The sequence below is a fragment of the Oreochromis aureus genome, linkage group 15, assembly GCF_013358895.1.
Source record: "Oreochromis aureus strain Israel breed Guangdong linkage group 15, ZZ_aureus, whole genome shotgun sequence".
Taxonomy (NCBI): Eukaryota; Metazoa; Chordata; class Actinopteri; order Cichliformes; family Cichlidae; genus Oreochromis; species Oreochromis aureus.
In genome coordinates, this window is record NC_052956.1 from 20,731,522 (window position 1) to 20,753,596 (window position 22,075).

The 22,075-nt window shown below is 39.4% G+C and overlaps 1 protein-coding gene across 1 annotated transcript in view; it reads left to right on the forward strand.

Annotated features, from left to right (window-relative positions):
• Positions 1–20,329, forward strand: part of msra (methionine sulfoxide reductase A) — a 54,658-nt gene extending 34,329 nt beyond the window's left edge. The window contains exons 4-6 of the mRNA XM_031746196.2: positions 477–581; positions 3,880–3,986; positions 19,525–20,329. Of these exons, the coding sequence (XP_031602056.1) occupies positions 477–581; positions 3,880–3,986; positions 19,525–19,695 (383 nt within the window). The 3' untranslated portion in view covers positions 19,696–20,329. The remainder of the gene's footprint in view (positions 1–476; positions 582–3,879; positions 3,987–19,524) is intronic.
• The last annotated feature ends 1,746 nt before the right edge of the window (positions 20,330–22,075 follow it).

Sequence of the window (22,075 nt, forward strand, 5' to 3'; positions counted from 1 at the left end):
TAAGATTAAATCAACTGCAGTCCACTTGTTATTCTGAAGCTTTTCACTGTATTTCACTGTATTTTCATCAGTAGCTGGATTTGTTCAGTTGTTCATTAACGCACAACAAATCAATGTAGACCAGTGACTCCCGAGTCTCTCGTTAGAAAGGGCTTTCTAGTGGAAAGTAAAAATGGTGAAAATATTTAATGTGTTACATACAAGCTAAAAACAGTTTTGCGGTTAATCTTGTCCATAGCATCACATTGCTTCAGTTCCAAACTGAGTGCATCTTAACCTCCATTCACAGTGAGTAATGCAATGAAACAACCCAAGTCCAAACCAAAAAAAGCTCTTAATGGAGCTGTGGAAAATGTGAAAGAAAAAAAAATCTTAATGTTTTTTCATAAGCAGTAAATTGGGGTGAATGATTCATCAGCTGAACACGCTGTACCTTTCCGTATCATTCATCTGCTCACAAATGTTGTATTTTGCAGGCAGGACAGGCCACGCTGAGGTGGTCAGAGTTGTCTTCCAACCAGAGCAGATCAGCTTTGCCAGTCTCCTCAAAGTCTTCTGGGAAAGCCACAACCCAACTCAAGGTACATCATTCACCAACAAACTCATTACTTTGGCCCCAAAGGAAAACACTGAGTTTTTTTTTTAAACTGATAAACAGGATGAAAAAGTGGCTAATGCAGTGAATACTGAAAAGTGTAATTTTTCTTCTTACCTTTTTCCAATTATGCTTCATTTTCTTCTGATTTTCACCAGGAAATTCTATTAACCAGCACTAACAGTAATATCAGTTTGTAATACATTCAAGATTTTATTAAACTGAGTGAGAACAGGGAGCATCATCTATCATCCTATGTATCTTAGAATACCATTAGGGAACTATTATGAGGATAAAACTGATGGGAAAAAAAGAAAGAAAAGTGTTTGGTTTAAAGATGGCAACAGAAAAAAACAGCTAATAAAGCCTTTTGAAACAAAAGCATGTTTTAGGCTCATTGTTTCAAAATTACAGACTTAGTTTTTTCAGGCTTGGCTCAACTGTTAGCTGCTATTAGCCAACTTCTTAAAGCTCAGTTTTAATGTTATTTTTTAAAGTAACTTGTTACATTGCATTAGATTACTTCTAGTATAAATAATATATTACATTTTCAGCTACCTACTGAGAAATGTAACAGAGTACATTTGCATTACCAAAAATTATCCGCCCCTTTGCATTTAGCTTGTTTAACCTACTTTCCATTCACCTCTGAGTAAGTGTAAAGTAGGAATACTAGTTTATTTCATAAAGTCTTTCTCCTCCTTATAGAGCTCATCTCCAGTGTCAGTGTCATCTTGGTTTTCACTATAGAGACAGCAACCAGTCACTCACTTCACCTAACTAAGCTTACATGAGGAAATAACATGACACTGGCTTGCTGCCACGTGCTAATCTTTTCATGTAGTAAAGTATGATTACTCACTTCAGTGATTGGCTTCTCCTTCTTTCTGATGGTGAACTACAGAAGCAGCTATCTCTGGTTCTGGTTACCTTTGTGGTAGTGCAGTAGTTAGCACTGTTGCCTCACTGCAAGAAGGTCCTGGTTTTGAATCCAGCATTGGGCCAGTTTGCATGTTCTCTCTGTGTTAGCCCTGAGACAGACTGGCAACCTGTCCAGGGTGTACCCCACTGCTTGCCCTGTGGCAGCTGGGATAGATTCCAACCCCCCACCCGTGACACTGACTTGGCTAAAAGAAAGAAAATGATTGGCTGATGCTTGAACTTTTCTTGACTTTTCAGTGCAAGCAAAGCAAATCAATAGAACCACTTCAGTTCTGCAACACATGACATCACCCTGCACTATTGGACAAAAGAATTGGGGCACACGTCTTAATCTTTGAATTCAGCTGTTTTCCGTCCCATTTCCACACGTGTATAAAATCAAGAACCTAACCATGTAGTCTGCCTTTACAAACATTTGTGAAATATTGAGTCATGTGTAATACTGTAATAGGATGCCACAGCTGCACCAAGCCAGTTCAGGATATTTCTTCCCTCCTAGATATTCCACTATCAACTGAAAATGAAAGCGTCTAGGAACCACCAGCTGGGTCACCGAGTGCTAAGGTGCATAGTGTGTAAAAGTCGACAATGCTTTGCTGACTGCGGTAACTCCAGTAACTCTGGCATTAACACTGTAATGGAAATCTGGGGAGGGAGGAGCAGCTAGCAGGTCTAGCGGGTGTGCAGTCTGGAAGTTAACCGGATAAGTTAGAGGCTAGTCAGGTAGGTAGACCACTAATCCATTGCTGTAGGCTCTACGGTCATACAGGTCCTGGAGTCGGTTAGCCCATTACAACAACAGTGAAGAGATGAATGTGACTGGCTGTCGGTAATGCTACGGGCCACACACAACTCTAGGGGTCTCCCCTCCTACAATATTAAAGGGAAGTTCCCTAGTGGTGCTATGCCGTAATTACGGTTGTTACAATATCAGCAGAAAATCGTGCACCATGAGTTTCGTGGCATGTATTCCATGGCCCAGCAACTCCTTTAGATATAATGTGTAGCAGGCTCAGTGCTTTTGTCCTCCCTTTTTATCACCCCACCACAAAATAGTGTAAATTCTTCCCACAGTATAAAAAAAAATGTTATGGGAATGTTGTGGCCCTCTGTGTCAGCTGGCCGTCTGGGAAAAAGGTGAAGAAGTTTTTATCGTAGGCACACCCAAAGATTTTGATGTTCCTGTGAAGGAAAATCACCAGGACTGTGATAAAGATTACAATTTTCAGAAACAGGTTTCATTTATTCCCATATAGGATAAATGTTATTTTATTTAAAATACATTACAACAAAAAGATATTATAATATGTCAGCATACTGAAAAGTAAAGAAGCGTGTAAAATGTCATAATTCTGTAATGATCCTCGTCTTATTGAGAGAAAAATGGGAGCTGCTGCAGCTGGTGTTTTTCCATGCTTGCTTTATATGGTCCTCAGTGATGCTGTTTGTAGAGACACAGCAGCCTCCTGGATAATCTAACATCCCTCTTGTTTTTTTGTTATGATCATCACATTTAATTATTTACTATTAACTATATCCTGTCGTTTTGGCAGAAGGGTTTAAATGTTAAAATAACTCATGTAAATGCACTTTAGGAATCACGTTTCCATACATAAAGGCTTGTTCCTTTATATGTCTGTAACTCTATAGTTTCTATAATATGTTTTTGAATGCATCTGTTATCTTTGTACTGGCTGCAACTGTGAGTCACGTCTAAATAAATGAGACCCTTCAGAGCCACAGGGTCCTTAAAAAGCTGCTCCAGCCTTAGTTTGAATTAGTTTGAAACATGTCACTTTTTGTCTGCTGTTGCTTTGAATGAGAGGCATAACATGTTTAGGCAATCCCTTCACATAAAACTTCCTGATAAACACATTTAATGTACTGATTTAGATTTGTTGTGCATGCCAATGTCAGCAGCGCAGGTGCAGGTAAAGCTGATGATATTCGCTGTCAGTAGGTGGATGAAATATCTTCAGTCACATTGGAGCATAAATGTCTGCACCTGCGTGTGCTTCACAGATTGACCCACACACATTGCCATCATTAGAAACCTTTGAGTTAACCAGACGCGGTTGTCGACAGGCTGACAAGATGACAGTTAAATGATGAAAGGATGCACGGCGAGATGATCAAATCAGTCAAAAACAGCATTCAGTTCCACCAAGACAGACAAGTCATATTTTTGGAAATGTTGTCAGCTGTTGTTTTCAGATGATGTGACGTTCCCTCTGCCAAGAACTGAGGACAACGGCACCTCACGTCAGCTGAAATCGTCAAATCTTGATTTTTTTATTTATTTTTTTGGTCTGGTTTTTTTTTGCGTGTCTGTTTCTGTGCAGGGATGCGTCAGGGGAACGATATTGGGACGACATACCGCTCTGCCATCTACACCTACACAAAGCAGCAGCTTGAGGAAGCTTTGGCCTCCAAAGAGCAATACCAGAAGGTACATGAATATATCTGTCATTTGTTTTTATGACTGGGTGATTTTAAATGCCTTGTTTTTGTCTCTTTGCCTTTAAACATCATATGCCGATTTCAGAAGCCTTTATTCTGGATTTGAAAAAAACCCAAATATGCTAAATGATGAAAAAGGCTGCACAGAGAGACATCCCATTCAAATATGGGATAGAGATAGTGACAAGAGGTCCATTTCCCAATATGTAAAGTGAAACACTAGACTTTATATAAAGAATATCTGGGACTAAAAAGTCTTAAATGGTCTAATGGTCAGCAGGTGGTGATTCCTCTGGTTGCAAAAAGAAGTCTATATAAAAACTACCCAACTTCTCAGTTGATCTCAGCTGAGAGTCTCAAACAGTAGCTATGGCTACCTTGATAAACAACAGTTCTGACACGTTCTTTTTGCATGTGGTTCGACCACCCAGGATGGTGATGCCCAAAATGCTCAAGTCTCTGTTAGCTCCTTCTCCTTCCATGTGCTTCCATGGAAAGCCAAAGGCAGACAGAGCAGATCAAGGGCTATATATAACACACCGATTATGTCAGAATGTTTGTTGAAGTGGGTTGCAAAGAGGATTGCAGATGCGTAATAACTGTAGTAACAGCTTAAGCAACATGCTATATGTGAGATTTGATAACTGGATGTGTAGAAGCGTATCAGCCATGAGCTGTCAGCTGGTGTGTGCTTGCACTGAAATGAGCTGATCTGCTGGGATTGTGGCTGAGATCAACACAAACTAGTCAGATTAACCATTTGTATTCGTAAACATCACAGGCTCCTGCACAGATATGAAGAAACAGAAATATTTCTATTTTTTATGCATTCATTAAAAAATACCCTCCTCCATATGATGTAAAGCCAGTTAAGCCATGCATCCATCTAAGCGCACCCTTTGCTTCCTCTTCCTCCCTTTGGATTCTTTTTTCTTCCTCCTTGTTACTAACTTCCACTTACCAGCATCCCCCTCTGCTTCTCAGCCCTCTTTCTTGCTGTCTGTATCAGAGACTACAGTGTGTGAATACTGAAACATAATGGACCTGTCTGTGCGTGCATGCAGCATTCTCCATATATTTCCATATGTTTTTAAAGTCTGCGCACACAGAAGATGTTCACACGCTGCCTCTCTCAAACACTCCTGCTGAGGCTTCTCCACCACCATCCCACCAAAGGGCTTGTTGCCATGGAAACTGACGAAGAAGAGGTTACTTTATTCTACTCTATTCTATTCTAGTGTAGTCTGGTCTTCATTAAAGGCCTTTTTTCACCCTGTTTGCCCTTCCTTTTCTTTCGGAAACCATTTTTTTTCTCTCAGCAGAATTTGTCTCAGAATCAAGCACTTGAATGGGCTGAATGGAGTGCAGTCATTGGGGTTTCATAATGGTTCTGGTTATGCTGTGGCTTTGTGTGTAACATGAATATCAAAAACAGCTCGTCCAGCAGAAGGGGGGAGTAATAATGTGGGAGCATTAATTAACAACAACCCGGTAGAGAGCCTAAGACATCAGAGTGGATTGGGAACATGGTGAGAGGTGGGGGATGAACCCTGCTCTTACCATAACAACTGAAAAACATCAACTAATGGACATGTAATGATACTAAATTGTCCCAAAGTTAAGCTCCGTCCATACACAGAGAAGGCAAATTTCATTGTCTTTATTGTCTCATGTCAGAAATTGTGTTTGTACCAATTTTCTTAGGCAGCTTTTCCCCAAAAGCATCTTGAGTTGAAGATAATCATAAAATGTATCTTGTGTTATATTTACTGGACATTTAGCTAGCAGTAACTGGAGCAATAGTTGAAGCTTGCTGAGATGGAAACAAATTTAAGAGGTTGTCGACTGGTAGATTTTTTTCTTTTAAATTAATGTTTTATTTCACAGAGTGCTGAGTTTATGGTAAATGGTAAATGGCCTGTATTTATATAGCGCCTTTATGGTCCCTAAGGACCCCAAAGCGCTTTACATACCCAGTCATTCACCCATTCACGCACACATTCACACACTGGTGATGGCAAGCTACGTTGTAGCCACAGCCACCCTGGGGCGCACTGAGTTTAAATATTAACAGTTGAGTCCCATTAGGTGAACGCTGGAATACGAGGTCATAACAAAGTAAAGTAAACCTATTTAATGCAACGTATCTTCATACACTTAGTTGAAAAACAAGGAATCTATAGGAAAGAAAAAATAATTACATATAAATTTATAACTGACATTAGATTTTTGTGTAGCAGGCCAATAAAATGCAGTTGGACAAGACGAGACAGGACTGTAAGAGACAGGCACACTTGGGCCGTACGATTAATTGAATTTGAATCTTGATCAAGACTTTGGCTTTCTACAATTAAGTGAACACGATTGAGCAATATTCAAAATGCATGCTCTGCCAATAGAATGCAGATCTCATGTGTTAATCACAGCTGTTCCCTGCATCCTGCAGCATAAAGTTTTCGCAATCGGAAACAACAGATATACAACAAAACTCAAATGTCTGGAATGACAAGAGGCGGCGAGCTTGTCCCTCAAAGCAGATCGTCATCAGTTATTTGGAAATGCTTTGGCTTTATGTCCAGCGAGGTTAACCAAAAACAAATCTCACAAGGACACATTGAAATCACCAACCAGTCACCACAGTTATGTATACAATACACATGGTGAGTAACAAAGGCTTCAGGAACATGGTGAACTTACCGGCTGTATAGTTTTTCAAAGTGGCATTGTCCAGTACTTTGCTGTTCAATTTGTTCACATCCATCATGAATGCAGGTACACTGAATTGAGTGTTAGTTTCTAGGAGATGCACTTAGGGCAGTTTTAAACACCCTATTTAAATAAAAATGTTTGAATTGATGAAAATGTAGCTGAATGTAAAATAAAAGAAGCGCTCTGTCGATTTAATCGGGTGTTAAGTTTAGTCACATTTCTTTTTCTAACAGCCGTAATGAATTTGGGTGAATAAGGAGGACCGATTTTTGTACATTAGCAGAAATCAGCATTATTTTTACATGACGGTGCAATAAAAAAATTTTTGTCACTAAAGTCCATTTGAATAATTAATCAAAACGTGATAACTATGTATTTCCTTACCATTCCGTTCAGTCAGTGTGTGCTGAATAAGATAACAGAGTCGTTGCAAAGATTCAGTTAAACAAGGATTTTACCGGGCAGGATGCAAATTGGTCCAAATATGAGTGGAAAATGGTTCAACTTTCATCAAAACATTTGCTGGAGTGAGGCTGGAGGCACATAACAAAATGAAATGAAGTTTTTGTCAAGTGGTTTTCCACTAGAGAAAAAAAAAATCTTATTAAGGGCTGAAGACTCAGCCAGCCCAGTTTTTATTTATTTATTTATTTATTTATTTTGTGGAAATTGAGTCACCATTTTTAACAATGGACAGCCGTTGTAGGTGAGTGACAAACAAGCAAGATGGTGAATTGTTTGCCTGCAGGCTTTTTGCACATTATTGCAAATATTCACTCGACTCAAACAGAATTACAAGAGCAGCTTATGGATATTTCACACATGTAAGATTTGTTGTATGCCAGATGTTATAAACACAAGCTTTAGATCCTAATATTTTATGGATTCTAGATTCTTGCAGATCCAGTGGAAAAATGCAGTTGGTTGTGGTTTTAGTGTGACTGCCTCTTGGATATTAAACAATTGCATTCAAGATAATATGTACATGATGCAATTTTATTTGCAGATCTAATACAGTGGGCATGTCCTTGTTAAAAGAGATAAATGGTGAGGTCTCCTTGGTTTATTCCCAAGCGGAACTAATTTTTTTGTTTCGAATGCTCAAACATAGGCTCAAACTTGTGTGTGAATAAATGCAACCCCCTCCTGGCAAGGCGAAAAACAGAAACCTCGATGCCAACATTTCCACTAATACACAGATATACCAAAATGTAGCCGTCTGCCACGACATCAATGTGTTACGCACTCCACTTATGTCCAGAAGCTCTTTCTTATGTTGCTGTGTGACCGTTTCCTCAGCGCCCACTTCTTCCAAAAATGTAAATGCTTTTTAGACATCTTTGGATTTCAAAAATTAATCATTTGGATGGACATTTTATTTGACTGTGAAATGGTTGAAATCCGACACACAACATCCCAGCCAGGTACACATTTTTTAAGAAAACATTTGTTTTCACCATTTACATATATATAGATAGAAATTATGTTTCTCATAGGGTTACGTTTCTGTGTCTTGCATGGCGAACTTAGCTGATTGAGCCTCCGTGACACTGAAAAGCTCTTGTTCCCAGATGCTGAGGTGGCATGGTGGTGCAGTGGTTGGCACTGTTGCTTCACAGCAACAAGAATGTGCGTTCGTTCGGTCCTGCTGGCTGTCACATGATTTTGCAGAAGTGTTGAGGAGGCAGATATTTCATATGTGTCACTGGGAAAAGATGGCTTTTCACTCTGTGGTTTGAACCAGATGTTAACAAAGTTGTCCTTTTTAGACACGATTTTGCTGGGTGGGAAATTTCCCTATGCTGCAGGACTAAGCACAAGACCTGTGGTGACTATTCTTCATGGCTTTCCCTAATTCCTCCAGAACTGCTTCACGTCCAAGACTGTGCTCAGTGTTGATATTAAACCTTAAACTTCACCTGTCCTGTAATATATGTTGCAGGTTATTGTTTCCTGTATTTTATTTCATCATGTGAAGTATTTCTTAGGGTCTCAAATATCTCATATTAATAGCATGCTTATATTATTTTTTACTTCCTTCCTCCATTTACATTGTCGAGCTATTACAGAGACATTTGATGGATGGATAGATTCCTCTATAAAAATCTCTTTTAGGTTTTGTTTCCTCTCTCATTTTTTTTCTCACCAGATTGGATACCCCACCTCTCCCATCTGTGTGTGTGTGTGTGTGTGTGTGTGTGTGTGTGTGTGTGTGTGTGTGTGTGTGTGTGTGTGTGTTTGTGCATGCATGCACGTGTGTGTGCAAGCAGTTGGCCTATAGCAAACAGACTCCATGCCAAACCATCTGGGTCTTAAATCTGTCCTCCACGAAAATCGCTTTAGTTGCAAAATAACGCACACACACGTATACATACACTGAAGGTTAGGTATTGGGTCTGCAGTCCTCCATATGCAATGTTTTACATAAAGCTGCAACAGTTTTAAGTTTAAGGATTCCCCTGCCAAAAATCAGGCTAAATTTGAATTATTTAGTGTCTCTTTTTCCCTCCTAATTTTTGGATAGTAGATGCATCGTATTCCAGTGTTTACCTCTGTGCATTAAATTGGCACGCATCGGTACAGTGCTGTCCTTAAAATATTTATGAATTTGTGCCCCCCCCCCCAAAAAAAAAAATCTTGTTAAAGTCTTTGTCTGTGCGTCCACAGTGGCTGTGCACACTCACGCCAACCGCCTACTTTTTCTCTCTTCTTTCAAACAAAGCAAAAATGCAAACTGCATCACAGCACAGAGGAATTTCCCATGACGTGCCTTTCAGACACAAACTGAATGTTTATTGCCTTATTTTACACGTGCAAGTATAAAAAATGTAGAGGGAAGAGCAATGCGGAGATAAAGTTTAGGCCAGGACTGGTGATAAAGAGAGATGGGAGGGTTAAAAGAGAAGAAAGAGTCTGGTTAATTTGGTGTCAGGGTATTGACTACTTTCGCTTCGCCGCCTGGCTTGATTGTATTGTTCACACAGAGAGTGATTGGGGAATTTGGTGTGTATATATGTGTGTGTAAGGTACAACAGCACTGCAGTAAATTACCTTGCAGGCGGCTGGTGGTTGAAAGCATGAAAGGAGCCTCCCCTTTCTTTTCTTGCCTCCTACCCATCATTAGGGTGTGCACTGCGTCTAAAATGGCAGGTGGAAGTGGTAAGCGTGTGTGTGTATGTGTGTGTGTGTGTGTCCGCGCACGCTTGCATGCTCGCTTTATGTAATAATGTGTGCTCGGTCTGTGGGTGCAAGCATGGGTGCTAAAGCAGTTTGTACTCATTGTTCTGGCACCTCTTTCTCTCTTGATACACCTCTCTGGCTACATTTTCTTTTCATGAACATTCATATATCCACTTCTGAACACAAAATAGCTGCTTTTCCTTCCCTATTTCCTTTTCTTTCCATTTCTCCTTTGTCTATGAAATCCCTTTCTAGTTCTTTTAACATGCCAGCTTCACCTTTTTTCATTCCTCTCTCTGTCTCATGGGTGCTTATCAGTGTTGTTCACGTTTTCCTGCTTTACCAGAGCAGTCAAGGTATTTGCATTCCAAATGAGCAATCTACTTCTCTGACATGCAAATTAATGGATGTGAATTATGCATTTATAGCAGGCTGCTAACACAGCAGCAGGACCAGTGCAAACAAATGCAATGAAACACTGGCAAAGGCAGGAAACACAGTTAAAGATGCCACTACAGCAGCGTAATGGAGAATGCAGCCATTTTGGGTATTACAGGTTTCCTCCTCGAGTTATTGTTAGCATGCATATTTTTGTCCTGTAACCAGTGTTTATTATCTCAGATGATAAGATGCCTTTTTGTGTGTGTGCGTGTTAAATAATCACAGTTGGCTTGAAAAGCGACTTTAAAAAAATTCAAGCAGCAGATCACGAAAAGAACTTATCACAATAAGTCATAATAGAAGGTTACTTAGAAGGAGATTTAGGTCTTTATGAGGTTTATCTTCCTCACATGGAGCATAAAAAAGGATATCGTCCATGATTTACGTGAGGTGTGCGGGAAGCAGGACATGTTGACATCATCCTACCTGATGGTGATTGCTTTGTCTAACCAGAGCCATTCGAGGAGAGCCATTACACTTCCATTAATCCCATTTGGGGTTCAGCAGGGGGTGCTATAGAGCTATAGAGCCAGTGCTCAATGAGTAGGAGCTAAAGTAATTATTTACAGGTTTCTACAGAAAACAGCCCATATTTTATTTGAGTTTTCATAATTACAATATAAGTGTTTCTGATTTGAAATAAAACAACCTCACGTCCATTTAATTTTTCTTACAGTAAAGCCAGCTTTGCGTATAAAACACCAGCATTCTGCCTAATGCATGCTGATTGGTTGTTTATGATATTTACAATTCTCTCAATAGCACCCATTTCTGAATAAAAACTAAAACAGATGTTTGAAGTGTAGTTAAACCACAACAGAAACTTCCGAGCTCACATAAGAAACGGCTGGTTGTGGTGGTTGATGGTGACTTCTATCAGTTAGCGGCTGCTCGAAATTCTCCGCAGATGCGCATTTCCTCATTCGTCATACGAAGCTGGCAGATGTTGTAAAGTGGCTCATGGTGCCGTGCATCCTTAATATTCACTGAAAGGTGTTTTACTGTAATCAAAACCTGTAAAAAGTCTAGAAATGCAGCTGTCTGTTGTCTCTACCCCTTTTGTTGAAAACATGAGGGAAATTTCCAGAAGAAGATGTTGTTAACATACATTCTTCAGTACTCCTTATATTGTGATCAGTAGCTGATATAGCTCTGTAATCACACAATCATATAAACATATAAATCTGTTAATGTTCACTTTGATAGTCTTGAAACCCAGTTTTAACATTTTGGTATAAATACAGGATTATAATGATTTACTGTGCTGGAAATAGCAGCTTTTGAAATTTGTACAATGTTAATAACGATTTGTCTTATCTTATCATTTTCTATTTACTTAAAGATTATATCATTTTCCCCCCATAATTCTCACTATTTCAACCGACTACAATCCCACTCTGCTCATGCTAATGTGATATTACACACACACAAGTCTTTCAATGTGATTCTGAAATGATTCGGATTGACATACAGCTCCTCCAGAAAATGTCTTGCAAAGTTCAGGGTTGCAGTGCATGTGTGGAAACATTTTTAATTTTGACAAAGCAGGCAAGAGGTAAACATGAAGTCACACAGCCTTAAAGGTAGCACTGATTAGACAGTTTGTCATCGAGCATCATTAGGACCTGATGTGGAGAAATGAAAATCTGGTTATTGGCTTCAGGTTTCGTTGCACTTTAAAGCCCCTAATGTATTTGGTTTCGCAAATAACTCATACACAAATGCTTAATTGTGAGCTCTTTTAGTATTATTTGACCCCACATAAACCACAGCTTATAATAATACCAGGGAGATGATGTAAAGCAGTTTGATGCTTTTTTCAGTCGTCTTTTTCAGAGTGCAGAATTGAGACACAACAGACTCCAGCTTTGACTGTTTTTGACTGTCTGGTTGTGACGTGCTGAAACTCATGGTTACCATGTTACCATGGTTACAAAAAGATTTCACATAAATATATGCATACATAAATATATACGCACTTATTGATTAGATTGCATCGCAAACAGTTCAAATTCACCACACAGATCACACAAGAGGCATTATCTTGTAACCCCGTAGTTGATCCGTGCTTTCGCACAACAAACAGCGACTCTCCTTTTCAAGTGGTCTCCATAGCCGAGTATGAATGACAGCTCTTACACCAGCTCAGAAAAATAGGCATGCGCACCATTGTTACCATATGAGTTAAATGTGAATGTCTCTGTATGCCAGATTAAGGCAAATAAAGAAAACCAAAACCAAATGCTAATTGTTTTGTAGTGTGTAGTGTATCACAGTGTCAGTACAAACATCAACATTAATAATATATAACATCAATATAAAAAAATCAACAAAAAAGCAAGGACATGAACCAACAGGAGCTCAGGGTGGTTTTTCATTTTCTTGTATGTCTTTCTGGTTCTTTCATGAAGTTTGTTCGTTTTGTTGCACAGTGCTTTGTGACATGTCTCTGAAAAGCACCTTAAAAATGAACTTTCCATACTTGGTTACCATTTAACTAAGTATGGAAAGTAGCCAGCACCATGCTCCGTCTATCACCCACCGTGTTTTCCTCCTGTTTCATGCAGTTTATCTTGCCCACTCTGGGGTGCCGTGCTGCTGTCAAAGAGTATATTTGTATGGTAAAATGTGGGAGGATTACTAAAACTTAACGCTTTAAAATCTTTTGTATTGATTCCATTAAACGGTTATTTGATTGCAAATTTCCTATAGTGTTCAAGAATGAATGAAAACTCAATGTAAACGTGGTCGTGTTGTCCTTTTACATTTGTTCATCCCTTTTTCTACCTCAGTAACTGTTGATGTTGTTATCCGTTATTGTCGTGCTGTTCTGTTTGGGTTTCGGCAGGGATGCATTCATCATCCCCACATATATCAACACTTCTCTTTTTTGAGCCACACATTTCTAATGAGGCGTTTGTTTACCTTCGGCGGTTGGATAAAGAATAAAAATGCTGTATATAAAGTGGGACACCTGGTCACCCTCGGTTAAAGCCAATTTTTCAGAGTTTCCGGTGTAGCCAGCAGATATCTGGGCCAAGATTTCCATTTCCACCCACTGGTCATTGTTTACAAATGCAGATAAATAATTAAAAGCTAAATCATTGTCATTCGATAGCCAATAGTTGTCAGATGCATTTTGGCAAATGCCATCTGTCTTGTTCTCTAAACACAGACTGTTTGCCAGCAGTCGACCAAAGCCTGCTCAAAGGCAACTGGTCAATAGTACTTCCACTACAAACACAACCCTTAAAGCTTCTGGAACAAAACATTTGCCTTTTGCCTACAGATTCTGCATATTCATATACAGAATCAGTTTAAAGTCGTTTGTCCTGGCGACACTTTCCCAATCACTTAACAAAGGTCTCACGGCCAAGTCATGGTAAGAATTCCTGTCAAAAATGTCAGAACCTAAAAAAAATCAAATTTATGGAACTGTGAGCACACAGCTCCCTTTACAGATCACAATCAACTTCAAAATGTTCACACATAGTCCACCCACTACACTCCCACAACCAATGGTCAATGCAAGTCACTCATGAATATTGATGTGCACATTGTTCTTGTGGAGAACAGAAGCAGTGCTAGAAACAAAACATAGTTTGAGAGGCTGATAGCTGCCAGAGCTTTTAATCCACTTGGTGTTTGTAATTCTACCGTAGGCGCCGAGATACAATCTCACACTCGGTAAGTAAAATAACAATTCCAAGATGTCCACTTCCTTTATTTCTGAATGTGGCTGAGATTTAAAATCAGGATGTTTGGGGTTACTGTAAAAGAACCAGACTTTCCAGAATCTGCAGCCTGATGCATCCATATATGTAAGTAGAGATGTGGCAAAATATCAATAATAAATTAAATCATAATTCATGACACTGCATCAAAATCAGTTTCCCACACTTTGGTTTTACTTGAGCCTAGCTTCCCCCACCAAGTATACTTGATAGCTTACTGAATATTATTCTTTTAGTCTATTGTCCCCTTCTGTGTGAAAGAATAACACCACTCACGATTAATTTAGTAGTCTTATTTTGAAAGTTCTGATGCTGTTAACGCTTCCTTTCTGGTTTTTTCTCTGCTGGCTGGTTCACTGCGCAGATTGCTCAGTTTTATTCAGCTGCTCTCCCAGAGAGGTTCTCGTCCTGCATTCAGATGTACTCCAACTCCACCATCTGGGACTTCATCTGGCACTGGTAGGCCTTGTTCTGGTTTAGAGGTCTGCTCCACAGTGGAAGAACCGGGAGCAGGTGGAGATCTGGTTCATGCAGGGCAGAACAAGGACTACCAGTGCTTCTTGCAGTTCAAGATGGTGGATTTTGAGTTTGTGTGAAGGATAGGATAGAGAGGCAGCTAGTTATTTTGTCACAAATTACTTGGGAAATAAATGATTTTCAAAGGAGTCAATGAAAGCTTATTTTGGGGCATATATTGACGTAGAATCTATCCATAAAACTCTGGATTCACTGACAGTAAATACTGATATTTTTAGTTTATATCTCACCAGCTTATCTGACCAGAGCGACTGTGTCATGACTCCTTGTGGTGGCTCTTATCACGATGACAGTAAAGTGAAGAAATGTAACTAGCTTGCTGTAAAAAAGAAGAAAGTCACAGCAAGAAAATAAACTGGAGAGCATCAGACAGCAAACAATCAGAGACAATCTGTCGTGTGGTGAATCCCACCCCTATATATCTTATGTTATGTTTGATATTACATAACTATAAACACTCAAAAGATAATTACAAGCTTCTAAAAATAAACCTGCCTACTGTACTTGTGAATCCAGCTCACCAGCCTGAATCACGAATGGCAAGCTGCAGCAGAAATGAGAATCCCGTTCTGACTAACTGCTGCTGTGCTGTACCTCCACCCTTCTTACTCAAATTAAATTGTGGTGTCAGTGCAGTCATGGTGGGGAATCTTCACAGGAAGCAATGAATCAAACAGCAGTGAGCAAACTCTGCATTAAGAGCAGAACTTGCCGGCGTCACATGTTTTGTGTCTGTTGTGTCTTTGTTTTTTTGGGGGGGGGGTGTTGCTATAAAAGCTGCTCAGACCCTCTGGGTATGTTTGCTGACATTTTCTTTAACAACTGCCGAGTGCTGACGTCAATGAAGTTAAAATGGTTTGCAAACAATTACCTCTCACTAAGTATTAGAGGCACCAATGTGTGAAATTGCAGCTTTAGTTTGATTGTTTTTGTACTAAAAATAAAGTGAGAACTTTTTAGTATTTCCCCAAAGAGTTCTTTGTGTTCAAACTGGAAGTGCAGTCCAAACAGGGGCTTCACATTATACCTATTTGCCATATCATCAAAGTAATCGACTGGTAGATGTCAGTGCACCAATATATCCATTCAAACAGAAGCTGCTAGAAAGAATAGTCCTTAAGGACCTATTAAAATGAACTATTATGTTTTTCTCTCATATAAGAGATGTGATAAAAAAGTTATGAGACTCTGGCTATAAAATCATAAACCTTACCTGATTTGAATTTGGCTGATTTCACATTCAAGGTAATCTTGTGTCCAGGCAGATGCCTTTGCGGCTGCTATTTTTAAGTCAGTCCCTTTCTGACCGCTTGCACAAACTAACCTGAAGGTCATGTTGCTCGTGATGAGAGATCTCAAGCTACAGTTGAGCAGTTTTCAGCTGTAGAGTCTGCGGTGTTTATGTTCAAAGCAGTAGGTGACCACACGCATGCTTGTTTTTTCAGCAGTCATGGGATTGAGTGCACCGTGAATGCATCCTGCAGAAACTGTGAAGGCAGTTAATGCACGTATACCGCCACGTAGTACATTAAATAGTAGAAGCTTTTTTTTGCTATACCAACACAATGTCTGCTTACCACCTTGACCTGGTTTTCCTTTGGGTGTGATGGTGGGCTACTGAGTAGTACTGTTGCCTTCCAGCAAGAAGATTCCTAGTTTAAACCCTGATTCGGAAAGTTCAGTGTGGAATTTGCATGCTCTCCCTGTGCCTGTGTGGTCATTCCTCCCAAAGACATGCTTGTTGGGTATATTGGGATTCTAAACTCGCTGTTGATGTGGCCTAGAAAAGAGCTACATGAATGCCAGTTTATCCCCGTTTTGCTTTTTCTTCCTGCAAATGAAAATCAAGTTGAAGGACAACCTTTTTACAGCACCGTATTCAAAAACAGGGAACAGGACTCCTAATAAGTGATATAAAACTAGCAGCTGCTTTGAAAATCGTCCCGAAGAACCCTGTAAGACGCTCTCAGAGATAGCCATTAATTACTAATTGCAGGGCTATTAATTGCTTGTTTGTATGGTACTAAAAGTATAAATTCCTGAGGGCTACCCCTCAGCCCCCTACTAGATAGACACATAAATCTGAAATTTCCAGGTCACATCCCTTCACCTCATTCTCGAGTTATTGCATTCACAAATTTGGGTGTCCACACTTCCCGCCCACCCGGATGACAACAGTACCCCATCAGCCTTTTACAGCTAAGAGGTTAAAAATGTATGCAAATGTAATACACCTGGCAGTAAAGGGTTAAGGCTAATGAAAACCTACCATCCTCATCTAAGCACATAAAAAGAGACTCATGACAAAATGTTAAGAACTGCTCTGTTCCAAGGCTAGACTTCTATTTATCAAACACAAATGTCACTGAGAATTTCTGTGGGATGAGGTTTTTTTCCCCATTTCCTGGTTTTAAAGGCCCAAATTAACCTGAATCAGAATAAAATGATGGCTTTCAGAAACTGTAACCCAATCATTTAAACCAATCTTGTACCATTACACTCTGGCTGTTGCTTGTCAAGGCCCAGTATCAATGAACCTGCATTCAGACCAGAGCAGAAGGACCCTGCTGTGCTTCAGGTCCAGGTCACCTCTTTGAGGCCTTTGGGTCTTTGGCTAATGACAAAAACACTGCATGGGGGAATAAAAGCAGGGAAGGACGATGGATGCAATCGGCAAACTAAACACAGATGAAGCGTGTAGTTACATGATGTTGAATCAAAGTGCTTTATTTTCCAATCAGTATCAATATGTCTGTGAAGCTCATGGTACTTAAATAAGACATATAATATTGTTAGCAATAAAACGATCAAGAGTAAAACATTTTACTGTCGCATTTTTTCATTGAATATCATTAATTAAGAATGTCAGAAAATACACATTTTCCTAAATTTCTTACAGCAAATACTATACTCCTTCCACTTCAGTCTTTTAAAAGATTTGTGTTTTTATTTCACTGTGTTTATAAGATTATCAAGTAGAAAAAGCCACAGAAGCCATAAAATCACAGGATATGGAGCATATAATCAAGCTGTGAATTATAGTATGTTTCCAGTGGAGTAGCTGCTCAGAATGCTCTGAAGCACTGAGTGCTTAAATAATTAACCTCATCGTGTGGCTTTCAAATAAAATTTTAACCAAATAAACATGGAGGGAGTTTGACATAAATAAACCAAATCCAGCCTTCGTGAAGATCCCGAGTTGAGCCATGAAAAATTGCTCTGTTTTATGATTATTTAGGTTAATTACCATAAACCTAGTGCAGTGGCTACAGGGGCTCTGGGTTTGTATTCCTTTTAGCAGCTTTCATGTCAGGAAGAATAACAGCAGCTCTGCAGATAAAAGGCTAAACCTGTAAATGTTCTGCCAAATTTATGTCTCCCAACATGTACTGCAGGGCGCGATCAGATAAAAAGCCTCATTGTGTCTGCGCACATGCTAAAAACACGCACACACATCCCTCCATCAGAAGCGAAAGTTTCATTGTCTTCTACCGTTTCTGTCTTTTAATTTACCCACACGCCATCTGGTTGAGTAATTTTTATCACAAGGAGGAGAGGGTGTCATCACCAAATGATTACACACTGAATATGTGTGAGCGCATTGTCTGTGTTTTGTAGGTACCGCCCCACCTGGAGCTGAATAAACACATTCGAGAGAGACAAGATGCTAATAAGTACCTGCAGCAAACGACCTTGATAAGATGAGTTCTGCTCAAAGTCAAATCATTCTTGCAGTTAAATTGGTTTGGTGCAGACTAACAAGGATATTTTTATTGATGAATGGTGGGAAACTCAGTCTCAGCATCTATCCCTCCTGAGTTTGAGGAACCCAATGACTCCAACTTATTTTATAAATCCAGTTAAATTTATTTAACCACCAGATCTGTTTTTGCTGAACTGAATTGTGTCTCTGGGGTAATGTACTGTATATGATTTGCACTGCTAATATGGGATTATTTCAGTGAATTTCAACCTTTTTGTTCCCATGTCACACAAAAGGGCAAACCACAAGTTTTCATATCTGCAGAAAATAATCTCTTGAGCAGCTAGAAAGATATCCTTTTTTTTTTTGCATGGTCTGATAAAGGCACTTTTGAGCATTACAAACTTTTTTTTCCTTTGCAGGATGCTCTCCATCACCTCAGTCTTTCTGCCTGTTGTTTGTCTTCACTGCTCTTTTAAAGGAGGCAAAGTTTCTTTAAGAAAGGACGTTTGGTTTCTAAGTGCCTCTTTAGCTCCACTAGTCCCACGTTAGTGTCATTTAACGCCACCCAACAAAAGGTGCACTTAGTTTGAAGGCCGAGTTAACATCCCCAGTCTGTCTGAAGGAGTTACATGGCTTTATGTTTCTTGTTTTCTTCATGCTAGAAAATACCTCCTCATATGTCAATAACAACATATGATTTTATAGATATACTCGTTAAATAATAATAATTCATTACTTCTTTGTTAATTTACAGTAAGTGTTTAGGTGAGATAAAAACACATGTGGACCTGCCTCAAGGTGGAAGATTTGGAAACCAGTCAGTTATACAAGTGGTTCCGTTTGTCTGTTTAGCAGAATCATTTAATATGACTGTGGGAGGCTGGGATTGCTTCAACTTAGAGGTGTTTAATTTTGGGGTCAGACTAGATCTGAACAGTAATTTCTCGAAAGATTTTATACAACTGTGGCTAAATACTAGATTTATTGTCATATCATCGTAAGTACGGATCAACTTAAAATAAGTTTTTTTTAAAAAGAAAGAAAACCGGCAGAGATCACTTTGCTGTTGTTAAGAAATGATCACAAACTGATTTGGATCCGTCAGTTTGTGCAGGATGTGGATTAGCCTTGGACTGCTCATCTTCATGCTTTTCATTTCATAATGACCGGCCCAGTAATTTGTGATTTTTTTCTTTTCTTTTTTTTTCTCTGTCTTTCAGGTACTAACACAGGAAGGTTACGGTTCCATCACCACAGAAATTGCTGAGGCCAAGCAGTTCTACTATGCTGAGGACTACCATCAACAGTACCTGAGCAAAAACCCTGATGGATACTGTGGACTGGGAGGCACAGGTGTCGCGTGTCCGATAGGAATCAAGTCGAAGGCCTAGATAGCCAAAAACAGCCGAGAAATATCTCCGATCTGTCTGCAAGGATGCCGCAATGGATCGATTTGAAAGAGAATATTCACTAATGCAAAAAGTTTTGTGTTTCAGATGGTTAAATTCCTACCGTTTGACATATTTTATGGCCTTTTTCTTACATCACATTATAGTCCACATTTATCTGATGCTCAAAAAATTTGGAGCTTCAGCTCAGTTTTTTTTAAGGATCAGTACCTGCCAGATGTCACCCTCTGACATAGCATAAACTTTGAAAGCCAGTAAAGACTCTTCACAGTCTTTAGATAAAAAATCTTTTAAAAAAGGTGCAATCCCAAAAAACAAAGATTATGCGACACATAATCGATGATGAAATTCTGAGTAATTTCATGCATCCTGAAAAGAAGGTGTTTAAAATGAAATCTTGTTAGAAAGCAGTGAAATCCTGCGCAGCATTAAGTAAAGAACTTTTAGTGTGTGGACTGCTTTTTCACTGTATTAGTTTGGTTAATCAGCTCTTATAGTTTGCAACTGCTTTGGGAAAATTATACGTTTGTTGCTTAAGTTCCTTTAAAAACATATTTAAGAGTGGGCTGCTGTCTAAAGACTACAAGGAATAAAACAGCTTGAGAAATTGCTTATATCCTGTGTCTTTTGTGTGACTTTTACACTGCCCCGTGTGTATACTACACATGCATTTTATTTTAGGTAAGAGTAACTCTTTACAGGTAAAGAAGTCTCACCATTCCACAGCTGAAAGAAACTGCTTCACAAGATCAAGAGCAAATTGTTGTCGTGAAAAAGAAAGTACACCGTCTTTCATTTCTGTGGTACTTACCATGACAAATCATCAGGTCCTTAACAGGTCTGAACAACCATAACATATTACAGAGTGTCATCTTTTAACTAACAGAAACTAACCCAAGAATGCAGGAGCGTGTGAAAAACTAAATACACTTTGTTGCTTCCATAGAAGCTAACAGGGTAAGTATTTGCTGCTAAGTGTGAGCACCTCTATAAAAGCCAAAGCTTTGACAGTTTGCTGGTCTGGAGGATTCAGTTGTGTGTTAACACAATGCCACAGAGGATGGACGTTGACAGCGACCTTAGAGAAGCGACTGTTGCTAACCATCAGTCTGAGAGGGGTTACAGTATAAGGTCATTTCCAAACAATTCAGTCGACCATTCTGCAGTGAGAACGATTATTCATACTGTAAGTGGAAAACATTCAAGATAGTTGCCATTCCTGTCAGGAGTTGAGGTCAGACCATGCAAAGCTCAGAGAAACCCAAGAGCTACATCTCAGCTAACAGGCCTCAGTTACATGTTAAAGTTCATGACAGTAAAATGAGAAGGACGCTAACTAGTGTGGCTTGTTTGGAAGAGCTGCTATCAGAAAGTCTCTTCCCTCCCAAGACTTTGTCCTTTGGAAACAAATTGGAGATGTTTGGCCGTAATGCACGGTGCCACCAAACACATCATACCAACACAAACACCTCACACCAACTGTCACAAGCACAGTGGTGAAGGAAGGGCTGGTGTTTGGGTTTATTTTGCTGCCACAGGATCTGGGCACCTTGCAGTCACTGAGTGCTACATGGAGTCCTCTGTATACCAAAGTATTCTAGAGTCAAATATGTCTGACAGCCAAAACTAAGTTGAAAGTAGGCCATGCAAGAGGACAGAGTTTCCAAAAACACTGACAGATTTATAACAGAATGACTGAAAAAGAAAAGGGGTGTTGCAATGGCCCACTTAAAGTCCAGACCTCGACCTGATTGAAATTCTATACCAGAACCTTTAGAGAGTTGTGCATAAATTAATGCCTCTAAGCATCAACGAATTGAAGCACTGTAAAGAAACGTGGACCAAAATGTGTCCACAAGGATGTGAGGGACCGATAAAGTCATTCAGGAAAATGATTACTTAATTCCTGCTAAAGGTGAATGATGGGGTGTACAGTACTTTGCTTTTTTACACTGCTTTTGCATTTTTTCTAAATTTTTGTTAAATAAGTCCAGCTGCAATATGTCATGTGTTGCTATCTGAGGTTGTAGTTAAATCATTTTAGAACCTTATCAAAAACCAGATGTAGTATCCAGTCATTTCCACAGATTCTGCAAAAAGACAATGTTTAATGTTACAGGTTCTCACAGATCAGAGGATTTTTTTTTCACCACATGAGTGCCTGTAATTAAAAAAACCCAAAACAAATTCTCACGCTAAATGTGCAGCAACCTATAAGATACTAACAGCAGATATCATGCTTATAAATGCATTGGAACACTTTAGTTTGCTCTTTGCTTGTGACTGCCGTGTTTCGGGTTTGGGATTATGGATGACCTCCTTACTCTGATCTTTGCCTGAAGCGATGTTACAAACCGTGACT